The sequence below is a fragment of the Ochotona princeps genome, chromosome 18 (genome assembly GCF_030435755.1).
Source record: "Ochotona princeps isolate mOchPri1 chromosome 18, mOchPri1.hap1, whole genome shotgun sequence".
In the NCBI taxonomy this organism is placed as follows: Eukaryota; Metazoa; Chordata; class Mammalia; order Lagomorpha; family Ochotonidae; genus Ochotona; species Ochotona princeps.
Window position 1 is genome coordinate 21,941,901 of NC_080849.1, and position 15,593 is coordinate 21,957,493.

Genomic DNA, 15,593 nt, shown 5'->3' on the forward strand with positions numbered 1-15,593 from the left:
AGATGTTCCACTTTCAATCAACTTCTTCACTAATGCATCCGGGAAAGCAGTGGAAGATGACCCAAGTCCTTGGGCCCCTGCATCCATGGGGGAGAACAGAAACAGCGACGGCTGCAGTCAAGGACCCTGCTTCCAGGTCTCCCATGTGGGTGCAGGGTCCTATCTGTCCTTGACTGCTTTCCTAGGCCACAAGCAGGGAGCTGGATGGGAACTGGCACCCAAATGGGATCCCGACACATGCAAAGCGAGGACTTTAGCTGCTAGGCTACGACACCAGGTCCCATGGAATGGAAATTTAAAAGACACTAAAAATCATTTATAGCCAAATTAAAGCTAGGGCTAAATACAAATGAAATTAATTAAATTAGACTTAAAAGGCAAACTACAAAAGTCATGGCTGTTCTAACCAACCTGTTCTCTGATTATTTGATGCTTATAAATACTAGTAAAAGAAAAAAAGTATGACAGAGGCAGGCACCTGGCCTGTCCAGTGCCATTTGGGATGCATCAGCTTGCCTGGGCTCGTGCCCTGCCTCTGCTCCTGCTTCCAGCTTCCTGCTGACATGCATCCTGACAGGCAGCAGGTGACGGCTCAAATGATGAGCTGGGTCCCTGCCCTGCAGACAGGACATCTGGAATTGAGTTACTGGCTCCTAGCATTGGCATGGCCCTGCCCTGGTAATTGTGGGCACCCGGGGACTGAACCAGGAAATGGAAACTCTGTCTCTACCTCTAGGAAGAAAAGAAAAGAAGAAGGAAAGACAGAAAAAAACAGAAAAACACACAACAAGAGTACGTTACTCCTACTTTTTCTGTACCTGCTTTTTTCACCATAATTCTAATTTTCAATTCTGACTTGTGTATAGGAATGTTTTAAAAATGTCACAGTCACCAGCATTTCTGAATAACTAAGTCCTCCCCTTGGGTGGAATATCTCATTCTGATCCCACCACTTCTGGCAGTCTCATTTCATTGCTGGAAACAGCACGATTTCTTTAGAGAAAAGTTACTGTGCTGCATTTGTTAACGAAAACAAGAGAGCCATAACCATTATATCAGACTTTCCAAATTCATTCATCTACCAAGGACCCAGAGACTACTCATTTATACACTAGTCTCACATTACCACATCAATCATAACAATTCTGGCAGCACGGCTTTGGCCATAAAAATCACAATTCAACTGTGCTGGCATTTAGCATCATTACAGTAACGTTGTACAGTGCTTAAAGTATTAACTTAAAATCAGGGTCTGCTCTTGGAATTACACCTGTAATGGTTTAAAAAAATGAGTGAAAAAAAAATGGAAAAAGATCTACATCAATGCAAAATATTTGGCCAAATGGTTAAGAGACATATTTAGGAGCTCAACGTTCCCTGACAGAGTGCCTAGGTTCACTACCCAGCCTCTTGCAGACCCTGGGAGGCAGCAATGATGGCTCAATCAGCTACATTCCCAACACTCACATGGGAGACCTGGACTGAGTTCCCAACTTCCAACTATTTTGCTTCCCTTTCTGGGGCTTTTGAAGGGTACTTGGGGAGTGAACGAGCACAAGGGAACACACACTCTTCCTTAAATAAATACATTTTAAAATCTAATCAGTACTCTGCATGATAGACTATTATATCCAGATGTGAAAACACAATGCAGCATGCATCTTAACTTCCAAATCAAGTATGGACTCCCAACGAAACTGTGAAATATATATTGAAAATAGGATGCTGGACTCTCTGCCACTGTCCATACCTACAATGTCAGGATACACTTAAAATAGCAGATTGATGGACTTATGAGTGATTGTGAAGGACTACACTACTGTAAAGACATAGGGAAAATTGGGGGTAGGAGGAGGGAAAAGGGGAGATTGGGAAATTCCAGGCCTATGGGACTGTATCATAAAACAATAAGATAAATAATTTAATATAAAAATCTAATCACTACTGAAGACAACACAGATGCATGAGGAAGGAGGCTAAAGACAAACTTCCTGGCTAATGCTAGGAAAGCCTAGCCTAATGGTATGAGGTATTTGCCACCTTTCCTGCCAAAGCCATCAGATAAATTAGGCTATGCAGTAACAAGCCCGCTGGGACCAACCGTAGGTCCACAAGCTGCCAGGCTTTACAAAAGATTCCAAAGGCATTCAGGAAATGCCTCTGTCTTCCCTCTTCCATCTGTTTCCTAGCCAGGACAATTAGCTCTTTACTTCTATGCAGCCGTCTACACCCTGCCAGTACTCCCTTGGGAGCTCCCGTGCCAGAGACTGACTCTATTCGCTCTCACCCCAACTGTACCATGACGTTAGAGGATTCAACCGTGGAAGAGGGCCTGCAGCCTGCACAAGAGTGGAATTAGAGGCCCGGTGTAATAGCCTAGCAGCTGAAGTCCTCGCCTTGAACACACTGGGATCCCATATGGGCGCCGATTCTAATCCTGGCAGCTCCACTTCCCATCCAGCTCCCTGCTTGTGGCCTAGGAAAGCAGTCAAGGACAGATAAAAGCCTTGGGACCCTGCACCCACATGGGAGACCTGGAAGAGGCTCCTGGCTCCTGGTTTTGGACTGGCTCAGCTCTGGCTTTTGCAGCCGCTTGGGGAGTGAACCATATTCCTATCTCCGCTCCTCTCTGTATATCTGCCTTTTCAACAAAAAACAAACTCTTTAAAAAAAAAAGTGAAGCAGGGCCTGATGTGATAGTTCAGTGGCTAAATCCTTGCATTGCACATGCTGGGATCCCATGTGACCATCAGTTTGTGTCCTGGCTGCTCCACTTCCCATCCAGCTCCCTGCTTATGGCCTGAGAAAGCAGCAACAGATGGCCCAAAGCCTTGAGACTTGTACCCACATGGGAGACCCAGAGGAAGCTCCTGGCTCCTGGCTTCAGATCCCCAGCTCCAGCCATTGCGACCACTTCCAGCCAGTATATGTAAGATCTCTCTATCCCTTCTTGTCTCTGTAGATCTGCCTTTCCAAGAAAATAAATTTTTTTTAAAAAGTATATCAAAGATGCAATGAAGTTCTTCAAGTACTATCAGTTGCAATAACCTTTTCCAGTTCTACGAAGCACTGAAGAAAAAAATGTAAATATCTTATTATACATTAAGCTGAAAATAAAGCAAAGCACTTCTGTTTAGTCACTGCGACTACTGTGTTGTTCTTTGCCTGTTTAGGTAGCTCTTTGAAAAGATACTTCTTTCACTAGGAGAAAATTCTAAATGCTTGTTTTCCCACTGCAAACTTTTTTTAACAATAAATAATTCTGACACATTACCAATGTGTAGCAGCACAGAGAAAGTCGCAACTAAATTATGACAAGTAATTTCTTTGCATCTTCAAATCATGTGGCTTTTTTTTTTAATGGCCATTTTTTTAAATTGCAAATCTGTGGGAGGAGGCCTGGGCCTATCTGCAGCACACTGTAAGAAAGCATTACATACTGCATGGCAGTGGCATGCTAGACATGAAGAAGACTAATAACTAAACTCACTACACAGCTTGGAAAACAAGTATTACTTTGTTCAACTCTTTCAATAAGAAGGTTACCATTTACAAAGAAGTGGCCATAGAAGATCAGAAATCTCCAATCTTGGTTAATAGGAAGCAGGTGCATTAGAGGTATGCGACCAGACATCATCTCTTTCACAAGGCTGATAGTATTTTAATCAACCAATAATAGAAGCCAGACTTCTCTGGTCTGACTATTCAAAGCCTCACCCGAGGAGCAGGATAACCAAGATTTGCCTTTTGGTAGCACTACTAGGCCTGTGTCATGAACAAGTCAAGATTTCCATGCCCATTTTGAAGTCTGAGGAAAATGTTCAGCCTATCTTCTTAAAAACATATCTGATTAGAAAACGTGAGATGTGTTTAGAATCTATCACTTCTCAGGAAAACAAATCTAAACTAGGTTTTTCACAATTACACCAAGAATTTTGCTTCTTTGCTTTTCTGAGTGACTACTAGCAATCGGCAAAAATTAAGCCACCTTCAGATATACTAGTAACTTCCTAAATAAGCAGGATACAAGAACAGTGTGAGAAGAGGTTGTTATTACAGAAATTCCACAGAGCCAGCACTGTGGGTAAAGCTTCTGGTTGTGTCATCAGCACCCCTTATAGTGCTGGTTCAAGTTCCAGTAGCCCAACTTCCAATACAGCTCCATAAAGACGCACCTGGGAAAAGCAATGCAACATGACCCAACTCCTTGGTTTCCTGCACCCACACAGGAGAACTGGAGGAAACTCCTGGTTCCTGGCTTTGGACCAGCTGAGCTCCAGTTGTTGCAGCCATTTGGGGAATGGACCAGCGCATGCAACACCTTTCTGTCTTCCCTGCAGTTCCCCTCCATTCAACCTTTCAATTTAATAAATACTTCTAAAAATAAAAAAATAGAGATTTCAAGATCCCATTTTAGATTTATCTAGACTCTTCAGGAAGAATCTTAGGAATGCATTTTTGTAAGGACCCTGGGTAATTGTTATGTTCAGGCAAAGTTCAAGAAAAGTTGCATCAAGTGTTACTAATATAATTTTAGCTTTGTAGATACAGAAAACTGAGACTTTCCATTATTTAGCTGAAGTCACTGTAAGTGAAATGCTCAATTCTAGCATTAAGAAAAAGAAAACACATGGTAACATGGTAAAAGCTGAAGTAAAAGAACAAAGTCTTTTATTGACCAGCAGCTTCCCAGACTTCAATGTAGTTTAACCTACTTGTGATTCTGTTCTTTTACCTCAGTTAAAACTGACACAAGATAGTAATAACTATTTTGGACAGAAGCACATTGTCTAATTCCTTGGGAAAAGAAGCACCCCCGCCTCCAGTAATTAAGTAGGAGATCCCAAACAGGGTAGGTTGTGGATCCAGGCTGAGATGGTGAGTGAGCAAAGTGAACTCCTGACAATGTTTAGAGACTGGTCTCTTGCCTTGCTGCAAGGGAAAGAGGGATCCAGATTAAACATCAGAACACTCTATAAGGGAAACCACAAGAATGACCATCTGACTGTTACTATTAAAGTCTTGAAACTATATATGGGCAATCAAAATCAAGCATTTTGTTGTGACACTTCAAGCACATTCCAATTCACAAGACAAGTTCCCATTATGATCACTGCATCAAGACTAGGGTAGAGTAAATTTTATTATCCACATCTGTACTGTCAAATTCAGGCAAAAATTATCTTGAAACAGCCAAATGGATTCCGAAGGTCACAGGAAGCTGGTTAACAGTGGTGACTATACCCTACAATATCCAAAAATTACACCAAATTCATGGCCCAATATGCACAATAACCACCTCTATATACTACACAGAGGAACTGTCACAAACACATGTACCAAGAGCCTAGATGTTAATAGTATTATTTAAAATGTCACTTTAAGCACATTACAAGAGCAAATAAAAACTAAATAACTTCAAAATGAGTGAACTAGCGCCATACTTAACACTGACAAAATACTGAACTAAAAATTAGATTCAAAACTTACTACCTTCCATGTTATACCAATTAATTTTAAAGCTTGAGTATTTACAGGTAAATAACAAATGTAATAAAACTAGGTAAAGAAATGCAATAACAAGTTGAGGACAGTGTTGGGGTGGGAGACGAAAAATGGAATAAAGTTGTAACCACAAGTGTTTCTCATCTTCTATACTTTTCCATGTTTTATTTCCTCAGAAGAATGGTGGCTGGTGCCTGTGTGCTGTTTTAACTAATCAAGTTGACGATTACAGTTGGCCCCCTTACTCATGGGTCTATATCGTGGATTCAACTGATTATGGTTTGGAAATATTTTTTAAAAACTTACACCTGTATTTTAAATATGGACAAAACATGCAGACTTTTCTTGCCATTATTATTTAAACATAGCATAACAACTATTGGCACAGTACTTACATGTTCTAGGCCTTATGAATCATCAATGGATGATTTAAAGTGCACAAGAGGACTTGTATAGATGACAGGCAAATATTATGCCATTTTCAAAAGGGGTTTGAGCATCAATAGAGCTTTGTAACCCAAGTGGGATGGTGGCCCTTAGAACTCAGGAATTCTTGGGCCTAATGTTGTGTTCCAGCAGCTAAAATCTCACCTTGCACATGCCAGGATCCCATTTGGATGCCAGTTTGTGTCCCAGCTGCTCCATTTCCCATCCAGCTCCCTGCTTGTGGCATGGAAAAGCAGCAGTCTATGGCCCAAAGCCTTGGGACCCTGCACCTGCGTAGGAGACCTAGAGGAAGCTCCTGGCTTCGGAATGACAGTTCTGGCCATTGTAGCCATTTGGAGAGTGAACCAGCAGATGGAAGATCTTTGTCTCTGCCTCTCCTTCTTTCTATAAACCTGCCTTTCTAAGAAAAACAAATAAATCTTTCAAAAAAAGAAAAAAAAAACCTGAGGAATTCTTATACCTAAATTTTAATATGCTAATGTTATCTCCAATGCTGGTAACTCAAATGATATCTTAAGATCGCAAACACTGCACCATTTGACTGACTCATTTGAAATAGTCTGCTGTATATCAAAAGACTCAAACAGGGCCCGGCGGCGTGGTCTAGCAGCTGAAGTCCTCACCTTGAAAGCCCCGGGATCCCATATGGGCGCCGGTTCTAATCCTGGCAGCTCCACTTCCCATCCAGCTCCCTGCTTGTGGCCTGGGAAAGCAGTTGAGGACGGCCCAAAGATTTGGGACCCTGCACCCGCATGGGAGACCTGAAAGAGGTTCCTGGTTCCCGGCATTGGATTGGCGCACACCGACCCGTTGCGGCTCACTTGGGGAGTGAAACATCGGATGGAAGATCTTCCTCTCTGTCTCTCCTCCTCTCTGTATATCCAGCTTTCCAATAATAATAAAATTTAAAAAAAAAAAAAAAGAAACAATTCAATATGGTTCAACCTAATATCAAGAATTCTTTACATGAATAAGACATTGGTACTAATTCCATTTAAAAAATTATAATGTGCTCTGATTATGTGACTAGATTAAAGAGAAACAGATCACTTAATTGACAGCAGATGAAAAACAAAGATAAACCATCACATATACAGAACGAATTACATAGCTTAGAAACATACAAACACTTCTCTTCTTTGCTATCATTACTTATTACTTTCAAAGCCCTTATGATAGTATTAATAAATCCTTAACAGATCTTTGCTAGGCAAAACAAGGATTTACATATAAACACTGAAGAAATGACTAGTCTGAAGTCAAACAGGCAGTAAGCAATCAAAATTATAACCCTAAAGTCAGGTCCTATTCTGAAATCAGTCGCCATGAATCTATTAGAAGGTCAACAAAAAAGTGGGGGTTTTTGGTTGTTTTGTTTGGTTTTAGTTCTGAACAAAATTTACAAAAGGAAGAATTCAGGGCAGTAATATTATAATCAGTGAAGGTCTGTCTCAATTTCTAAATTAGAACAATCTCTAATAGAAACCACATTTTCTAGAGAGAGTAGAAAGTATCACTTTGCTCCTAAATCTGTACTGTGAAATATATGAAATGTATTCATCGCATATAAACACACAAAAAAATTTTTACATAAAAATATTTTGGGTAGTGACTAAATTATAAGACTATCATAAAATCAATACATTTATAACTAGAAAACTATAATCCTACAATTTTATCATATAAAATATATACTACATAAACAGGTTGTCTCAATCCACCCCTTTTTTTGTTGTAAGTATTGATATTTTTCTTAAAACATTTAAATCAGAAGGAATGGGGCAGGCATTTGGCCTAGCAATTAGGATGTCCTCAGCAGTTTCCTGCTGACGCTGCCCCTGGAAAGCAGCAGCCACAGCTTAAGTGACAGGGTTCCTGTCAGCCACACAGGGACCTGAGACGACGCCACAGTCCCTCACTGCAGGCGAGATCCAGCCCCAGCCAGCACCCAGCACTGGGACAGTGAACAACAGATGGGAGCACTTCATCTATCTTTCCTCTCTGCCTTCTCAAATGAGTAAAAATTTGAAAGTAAATAAAGTAGAAGGTTGGAAGAGTTTTGCTGAAGATACTGAAGGAGACCTTGAGGTATTGTGAAGGGTTTTCAAAGGTAACAGCAGGTTTCCTAGGCTTTTTAAGGAATAGGTGAAATTATTAACAATTATAGAGCCAAGACGCATAAAGCAAGAAAGAGAAAGGGATCTTTTCCCCAGAGATAGATAACAGAAAAAGAAACTGAAATAAAAGGGTTAGAGAAGGACAAACGGGAACCTACTGAAGTGTAATTGATGGAGACACTCCGCAGCAAAAAGCAGAAGAAACAGCAGTACTGCAGAGACAGCGCCACAAGGAGAGTCACAGTTCCTTACCCAAGCTGCGAGGGTGTTTATCTAGGATCAATGAGGAAAACAGATAGCTGCCCTTCCCCGCACCCCAAAAAAGCAGGCATCTGAGTAGTTTTTGCATGTTGGGCACTTTTAACCCAAGAAATCTTACTCCTGAAATCTACAAATGCCTACAATTAACATCATATTTTTGCTTCCTTCTGATTACAAAAAATAAATGACATGCTACCCAAATCTTTTCAGTTATATGGCAGCTTGGAGAGTCAGCATCATTTGGTGCCCTCTAGGATGCCCTGCTCAAATCAGCTGCCAGGATACATGCACATCACATCATCAGAGAAGGGGGTGGGGATGAGGGGGGCACCAACCTGCCTCTGCATTCAGCTCTTCTAGAAGCCCGCTGGTCCTCCAGGTAGCTCCTGTGTCCTGGCCGCCTACAGAATTAGTGTGCTCTTGAACTATTGCAGCCGCCAATAAATTGTCCACATTTACCACTTCTGGGTCAGAGCTGGTGTCAGATATATCATAATGAGCTACAACTGGAGGTCCATCTAGGGAGGAAAGAAAATGTACACTGGTATCTAACTCGTGGGGTGAAAAAATACTGAAATTAAAAAAGAGCCTTCTAAATGCCAGTCGCCCTTTACCTTAGCGTCTTTTCTGATCAGAGACAACTACTCATCAGTATTTTGTACATGATGTATGAAAGTGGGAAAGATAACCCAAGTTTACAGAGATGAGAGACACATTTTGGAAGGAGAAAAGTAGGGTTATGAGGAACAAGAGACAAGACTTTACTGAACAGTGTTACAACAAATTCCCCTCACACTCCTAAGGAACCACAGTGTTAAGAAAAAGGGGAGGAGCCCCCAAAGTGAAACTGCCCCCTCTTTTTTTTAAAGCAAAATAAAAACTGATACAAACATCAAAACTCAACCTACATTTTTAAGAGAATGAATCTAGTTCTTTCTCTGGATACCTAACACTGAAAGTCCTAATAGATTAAGAAGAAAGTGAAACATACATGTTATTTCCCTTCTTACTGAAGGAAAGAGTTAATATCTGAACTCTATTTGACTGACATCTATTGGCAGTAAAGTCCTTTTATACTAACAGAAATATCCTACCCTTTATATTATTTTCAAAAACCATTTTCACGATTTTGTTTAGATGTCTTGTAAAGGATATTTGTATTTTCTTGTCCCAGAGAGAGAACCAGCTCACACTCCAAGTAAATGATATGCAATCATATGGGTGATTTTAGGGAAAGCTATCAAAGTTCTCGCTCGAAAAGTGAGAGATCCCAAATCATACAAGTAGCTGAAAACCACAGCTGAGTTCCAAAGCAATTACGCTGCAGCACTGCATGCTAAAGTAACTCAGTATTCATGCTTATAGAAAAGATACATGCTTTACAACACTAAATACTACCTTTTCTAATGTATCAACCACAGAGCAAAAATTAAGAAATTCCTCAACTATTCATGGTGCTGTAATTTGTTGTTGATGTTTTGTTGTTGTTGTGGCTGTTCTAACTCACACCAGTTGTTGACCTGGGTTCATGGCTTCTCAATTATGGAAATGTATAGTGATGGAGTACTGGGGTCTATCATATACAGATGTGGGGGAACAATAGAACATGCATCCCTGCTTTCAGACAAAAGATAGATTCCCAATGAAACTGTTGGACATGTGTAGAAAACGAGATGCTGGACTGTTTGACATTGTCTGTACCAACAATGTCAGGGTACACTTAAATAAGAGACTGATAGAATTATGATTCCAAATGAAGGACTACACCATTGTAGTATAATGGGGAAAATCTGTCAGGGGTGGGAGTTTGGGGGGAATCCCAGTCTATGCGAAATTGTACCACATAATTCAACATTCAAAATAAAAATATATATATTAAAAAAAATCCCTCAACTGTCCCCGTTTTAGAACAAAGCAGAAATAAAGAAAAGCTGTTTCTCTCAAGAATATTTGTGAAGTACAAGTAAACTTATTTCCATAAGGATTTTTAATATCATCCAATAAATGAATAAACGTACCTATTTTATAAAACGTCAGTATGATGGAATATATATGCCAATGAATCATAAAAATAGAATACAATGAAGGTGTACTGTATTAATGCAAACATTCATTGTGCAAAATACTCACTGGACAAAACATGGAACACACTTGGGATAGTAAGCCTTTAAAACTAAGCTCCCAAGACATAGCTTTATGTAGCAACATTTAAAAATGACCAAACACAAAAGCAAATGACTAGTTAGGTGCCACCGTATAAAGGACAGGTCACAATACTAAATTCTGACAATCATGACAATTTTAGATACTTAAAAATAATTTCCAGGTGAGGCAAGTGTTCAACAGTGTAACTAGTATCAGCTGGTAATGAATTTTAGTTTAAATAGCAAAATACTGGTTACGCTCGGGATTTTTTTTCTGAAGAGAAAAGAAAGCTGACACATTCTACTAAGTTCTCATCAGAGTTCAAAATGATTATTACGGGACCAAGATACTGTGTGATGACTAAATATTTAGGTGCAGAAGATATGAGGGCCAAGTACAATATTGACTATTTGACCACATACTCTATTTTAAGGTTGCTTTTCAAATGTTTGCAGTAAATTATTTTAGCATTTTTTTAAAAATTTTTTTTTATCATAGATATTGTACAGAGCCTCCTGCCCTCACATCACCTCCCCGATTCCCAAATTGAGGCAACAGGTCAAGTCAAAATTGTACCACTGCTACATGTATAATCATGCAAAAAGTATAGGTGTATAAATATACATGCAGAGCAACATCACCTACCCAGAGATATAACTTGTCTGAAAGTCTTCATCAGTAGGAAATACAAGCACAAACTTGTTATCTGGCTTCATTCTTGTATCTTCCATATTTCCAAACAGCACACCTTATAACTTAGCTTAAATTTAGCATTCATCATAAACAAAGACAGCAAAATTTTCATATTTAATTATACTTAACGGTTAAAATAAGCTGTGATCACTGTCACTTAATTTCCAATATATTCCAATGGCTGCAAGTCAATACTGTGCAAATTTCAATAAAATAATGGAATGGTTGCCTTTCTAATTTATTAGCCACAATTAAGGACACTGCATTCCAAGTTTAGAGAAGGTATGTTTAAAGCAATTGGCATCAGAATTCATACTCAAGCTCTACATATTAGGCTAACTGATAGTACCAATTTGTGATATTCTTTTAAAATATGATTTGTTATGCAGAACTATGAGTAGGTAAGGGTTTATAACAACCTTTTCTGTCTTTTAAAAGAACTATCTCTTGAAGAGACAAAAAAGGGAGACTGCTTAAGAAGGGCTAGGAAAATTCAAACTAACAGGAGTACTTGTCTATTGGATAATGTCAATCATTACAGGGTACAATAAACATACAGAACTTGTTCTCAGTTTACTATTCTTCTGGCTGATAAACTAAGTTCTGATTTTTAAAAAAATCAAGTCACTTAAAGTTACACACAACAAAACTCCCAATTTAGGATTTAATCAAGAACATAAGCACATTTCATGCTTGCAACACTTTAGATGCCTTATCACATCCTCCCATTTGCCAACTCTGTTATCTGTTTACTTAAAGTATACTTAAATGTAATAATGGACTAACTAGTTTCTCTGTAATCATTAAGCCTCTTTATAAAGATAAATGTAATACTATCAGTAAGTAACTACTCCACTTATGGCTAATTCAGGTGCTATTTCTCCATCTGATTAAAATCTTGAAATTGTTGCCATTTGCTACAGGGCAAGACAATCCTCCATCTTTTTTGTTTTGCTTTTTTAGTTAAGAACATCAATTCATCCACTGTATGCTAGAAATAGGGGTGTGTCTTCTCATTAATCACCTCTACAGATAAATTCTAACTTTTCCAACAATAAGATACTTCTAAAAGTTTGTGGAAAAGTCAATTAAAAGATAATTATTTTGAAGACCCGGCTTAAATCCTCACCTTGCATTAACAGGAATCCCATATCAGCACGGTTCCTATCCCGGCTGCTCTACTTCCTTTCCAGCTTCCTGCTTGTGGCCTGAAAAAGCAGTAGAGGACAGCCCAAAGCCTTGGGAACCTGCACCTGCTTGGGAAACCTGGAAGAAGCTCCTGACTCCTAGCTTTGAATGGGCTTAGCTCTGGCCATTGAGGACACTTAATGAATGGGTCAGCAGATATAAGATCTCTGTCTCTCTTTCCCTCTGTGTATCTGGATGGATGAATAGATAGATAAACTACTTTGGTGCATAAATTTGAGCTCCATGCATAGAGTTTTCATAGCATATATCCTCCACAAATGTTTGAAAAGGCCCCACATTATCTGTGTCATCACACACTTCAAACACAGGATATTCATTTTTATTATCTTAAACTTTCAGCAATATTACCATGAAGCTTTTCATTGCATGAGTGTTTCCTTCCGAAATATGCTCCAAGACTCAGAAAAAAATCTAATGAAAACAAAACCTAATTTTTCCTTTGCTGTTTATCCATGATTAATTCCCCTTTCCAAATTTGAAAACCAGAAGCACAGAATACTAAAACTACATAAAATTTACCATTTGCACTTCACAGATGAGAAAGATGAGTCCTAATTACGTGGAATGAGAATGACTTTGACAAACGGGACTGGGAACAACACAGGAAGTAAAGATTTTTGGCAGCAGGCCCACAAGTCATAAAGCCCTTCTCACTCCCTCTTCACTACTCAGGTCAAACCGATTTCACTATTGAGTCTCTTCACAGGGCTATGGTGAGGGTTGAAGAGCACAAACACCACAGCAGTGATGTGCTGCTCCTCTGCCCCACCTTCCCATGCTAATTAGTACTTGCCTGCTTCCTTCCTTGTTTGCTTGCCTTTGCATGCACTTTGTTGGACACAGCCTGCATTCAAGAAGCTCTGAGGAAACATCACTGCCAGGAGTGGTGTCCTATATTGGTCATAGAAGAACCCAACCTTCTAAGTAAATGCTTTATGGAGATTAATAGTTAAATGAGATCATTCAAACGTGTTTCTATACTTTTCTTTGAAGTGAAATGTTAGCTTGCATGTATTCATATAAAAGTGCTTCAAAGCCAAACAGAAATCATTTTGGATGAGCCCTTATTTCATACTTGCAGAAAGAGCACTTCCACTGACACAAACTTGCCAGTCTGATTACAAAATCAGGGACACCTATCAACACCACTTCCTTTGGGAAGTGTTGGGTCCAAAGAAAGGTGGACAATGGCCAATTAAGGATTGACCCTTTGATCCCATTTCTTAGGCCACTGTAATGCACATGAGAAAATGCCTTCTTTCCTATTTGCCACATCTGGAGGGGAAACACTTTATATTGTTGTTGCTAACGGACCTCTGGGTCCAATACCATTTCTATGAGAAAGGGGTCATACCAAGGCTCAATTTAGAGTGAGACACCCCCCTTCAAAAAACAGTTCATTTGAAAGAAGGGCTCTTGAAAATAACCAATCCAAGGGATCTAAGAAGTGTATGTGCACCCCTGCACAGTAGCCAGGTAAGAGAATGATGTGAGCATGACAGATGGGGGAAGAGGCAAACCTCCAGGGCTGTAGACCCACACTTCAGCAGAGCCTTTCAGTACATACCAAAACACTGACCAAGATGAAAATTTACATCCACAGACAACAAAACAACACTTAGAAAACGTTTACATCATATTTCTAATGCTACAACACAATGGAAAATACACACAGGATAATCTGAAAAGTCATTTTCAAAAACATCCCCTAGAAAATCACACCAATAAATATGTAAAAACAATTTATAGGAAAGTGCCATCTCCAGAAAAATCACCTTAATACCACTGGTTCTGTATACTTTCATCAGAATGTCACAGAGCTGTTTCGGTAAAGACTGAAATTAAACACAGCAATAAGCACTGAAATTTTGCAAACAAGAGTTTTTTAAGTAAAATTGTATCGATGTCCATTTAACTTGTTTTTCCATTGTGCTCATCTCAATTATTACAAATTTAAACTATATGGATCAACATGGAGATAAAATTTTACGATTAATTTGTCTTCATACATATATTACGTCCACATATCACATAAAACATTCATCCAGAAAAGCTCTAATACTGACAAAAGATTTTGAAACAATCAGAGAGGTTAAACAAAAAAACACACAAGATTATCACTGGGGAATTGAAAACTTCAAAGGAAAACACAATTTAATGTGTCACCACTAACTACGGAATTAGGAAAGCTTAGAATGAAGTGTGGTTATTCAAAAGTTGACTCAGGTAATTTATCTGAGCATTAGGTAGCAATGTACAAATACACAAACGGGGCACCTTTCAATTCATCTTTCTAATTCAGGGGAAAATCGTGAGCCACTGCTTTAAGGACTCAGATCTAAAAAGAACAAACCCAAAAAACTTCCACTACTTATTTCAAGGTAGAGCACAAAAATTAGAAAATAAATATTAACCACATCCCCATTGGTAAAGGTGCACTGTTTCTAGCCTTTTGATCACTTCATGAAATTCTTCCAACCATTCTCAACTTTTAATAGGGTAATGCTGTTGGACACACAAATTTAAAGACAAAGCACCTTGACCTTTTTGTTCGTGGTGGTTTATTTTTTCAACCTACCAATTGGAGGAACCCAAAAATATTATGTAAAATCAGTTCCTAGTCATACCATGTACAAACACCATTTATGTTATCAAAAACTAATAGGGGCCCAGTGCAATAGCCTAGTGGCTAAATCCTCACTTTGCATGCATTGGGATCCCATATGGGTGCCAGTTAATGTTCCAGCTGCTCCACTTCCCATCCACTTTCCCTGTTTATGGCTTGGGAAAGCAGTAGAGAATGCCCCAAAGCCTTGGGACCCTGCCCCTGTGTTGGGAGACTGAGAAGAAGCTCCTGGCCCCTGGCTTCAGAATGGCTCAGCTCAGGCCATTGCAGTCACTTGGGGAGTGAACCAGCAGACGGAAAATCTTTCTGCCTCTCCTTTCTGTAAATATGACTTTGTAATAAGAATAAAGTAAATCTTTAAATAAAAATAAATAAATAATTTTTTTTAAAAAGCAAAGCTGGGGCCCGGCGGCATGGCCTAGAGGCTAAAGTCCTCACCTTGAAAGCCCGGGGATCCCATATGGGCGCCGATTCTAATCCCGGCAGCTCCACTTCCCATCCAGCTCCCTGCTTGTGGCCTGGGAAAGCAGTCGAGGATGGCCCAAAGATTTGGGACCCTGCACCCGTGTGGGAGACCCGGAAGACGTTCC

The 15,593-nt window shown here is 39.5% G+C and overlaps 1 protein-coding gene across 3 annotated transcripts in view; it reads right to left on the minus strand.

Moving 5' to 3' along the window:
* Positions 1-15,593, minus strand: part of ARK2N (arkadia (RNF111) N-terminal like PKA signaling regulator 2N) — a 68,686-nt gene that overhangs the window by 12,215 nt on the left and 40,878 nt on the right. For 2 of the 3 annotated variants that reach the window (XM_058677153.1, XM_058677152.1), the window contains exon 3: positions 8,666-8,848. The exons of the other annotated variant lie outside the window; for it this stretch is intronic. In XM_058677153.1, the coding sequence (XP_058533136.1) occupies positions 8,666-8,848 (183 nt within the window). The remainder of the gene's footprint in view (positions 1-8,665; positions 8,849-15,593) is intronic. 3 annotated transcript variants of the gene reach the window in all.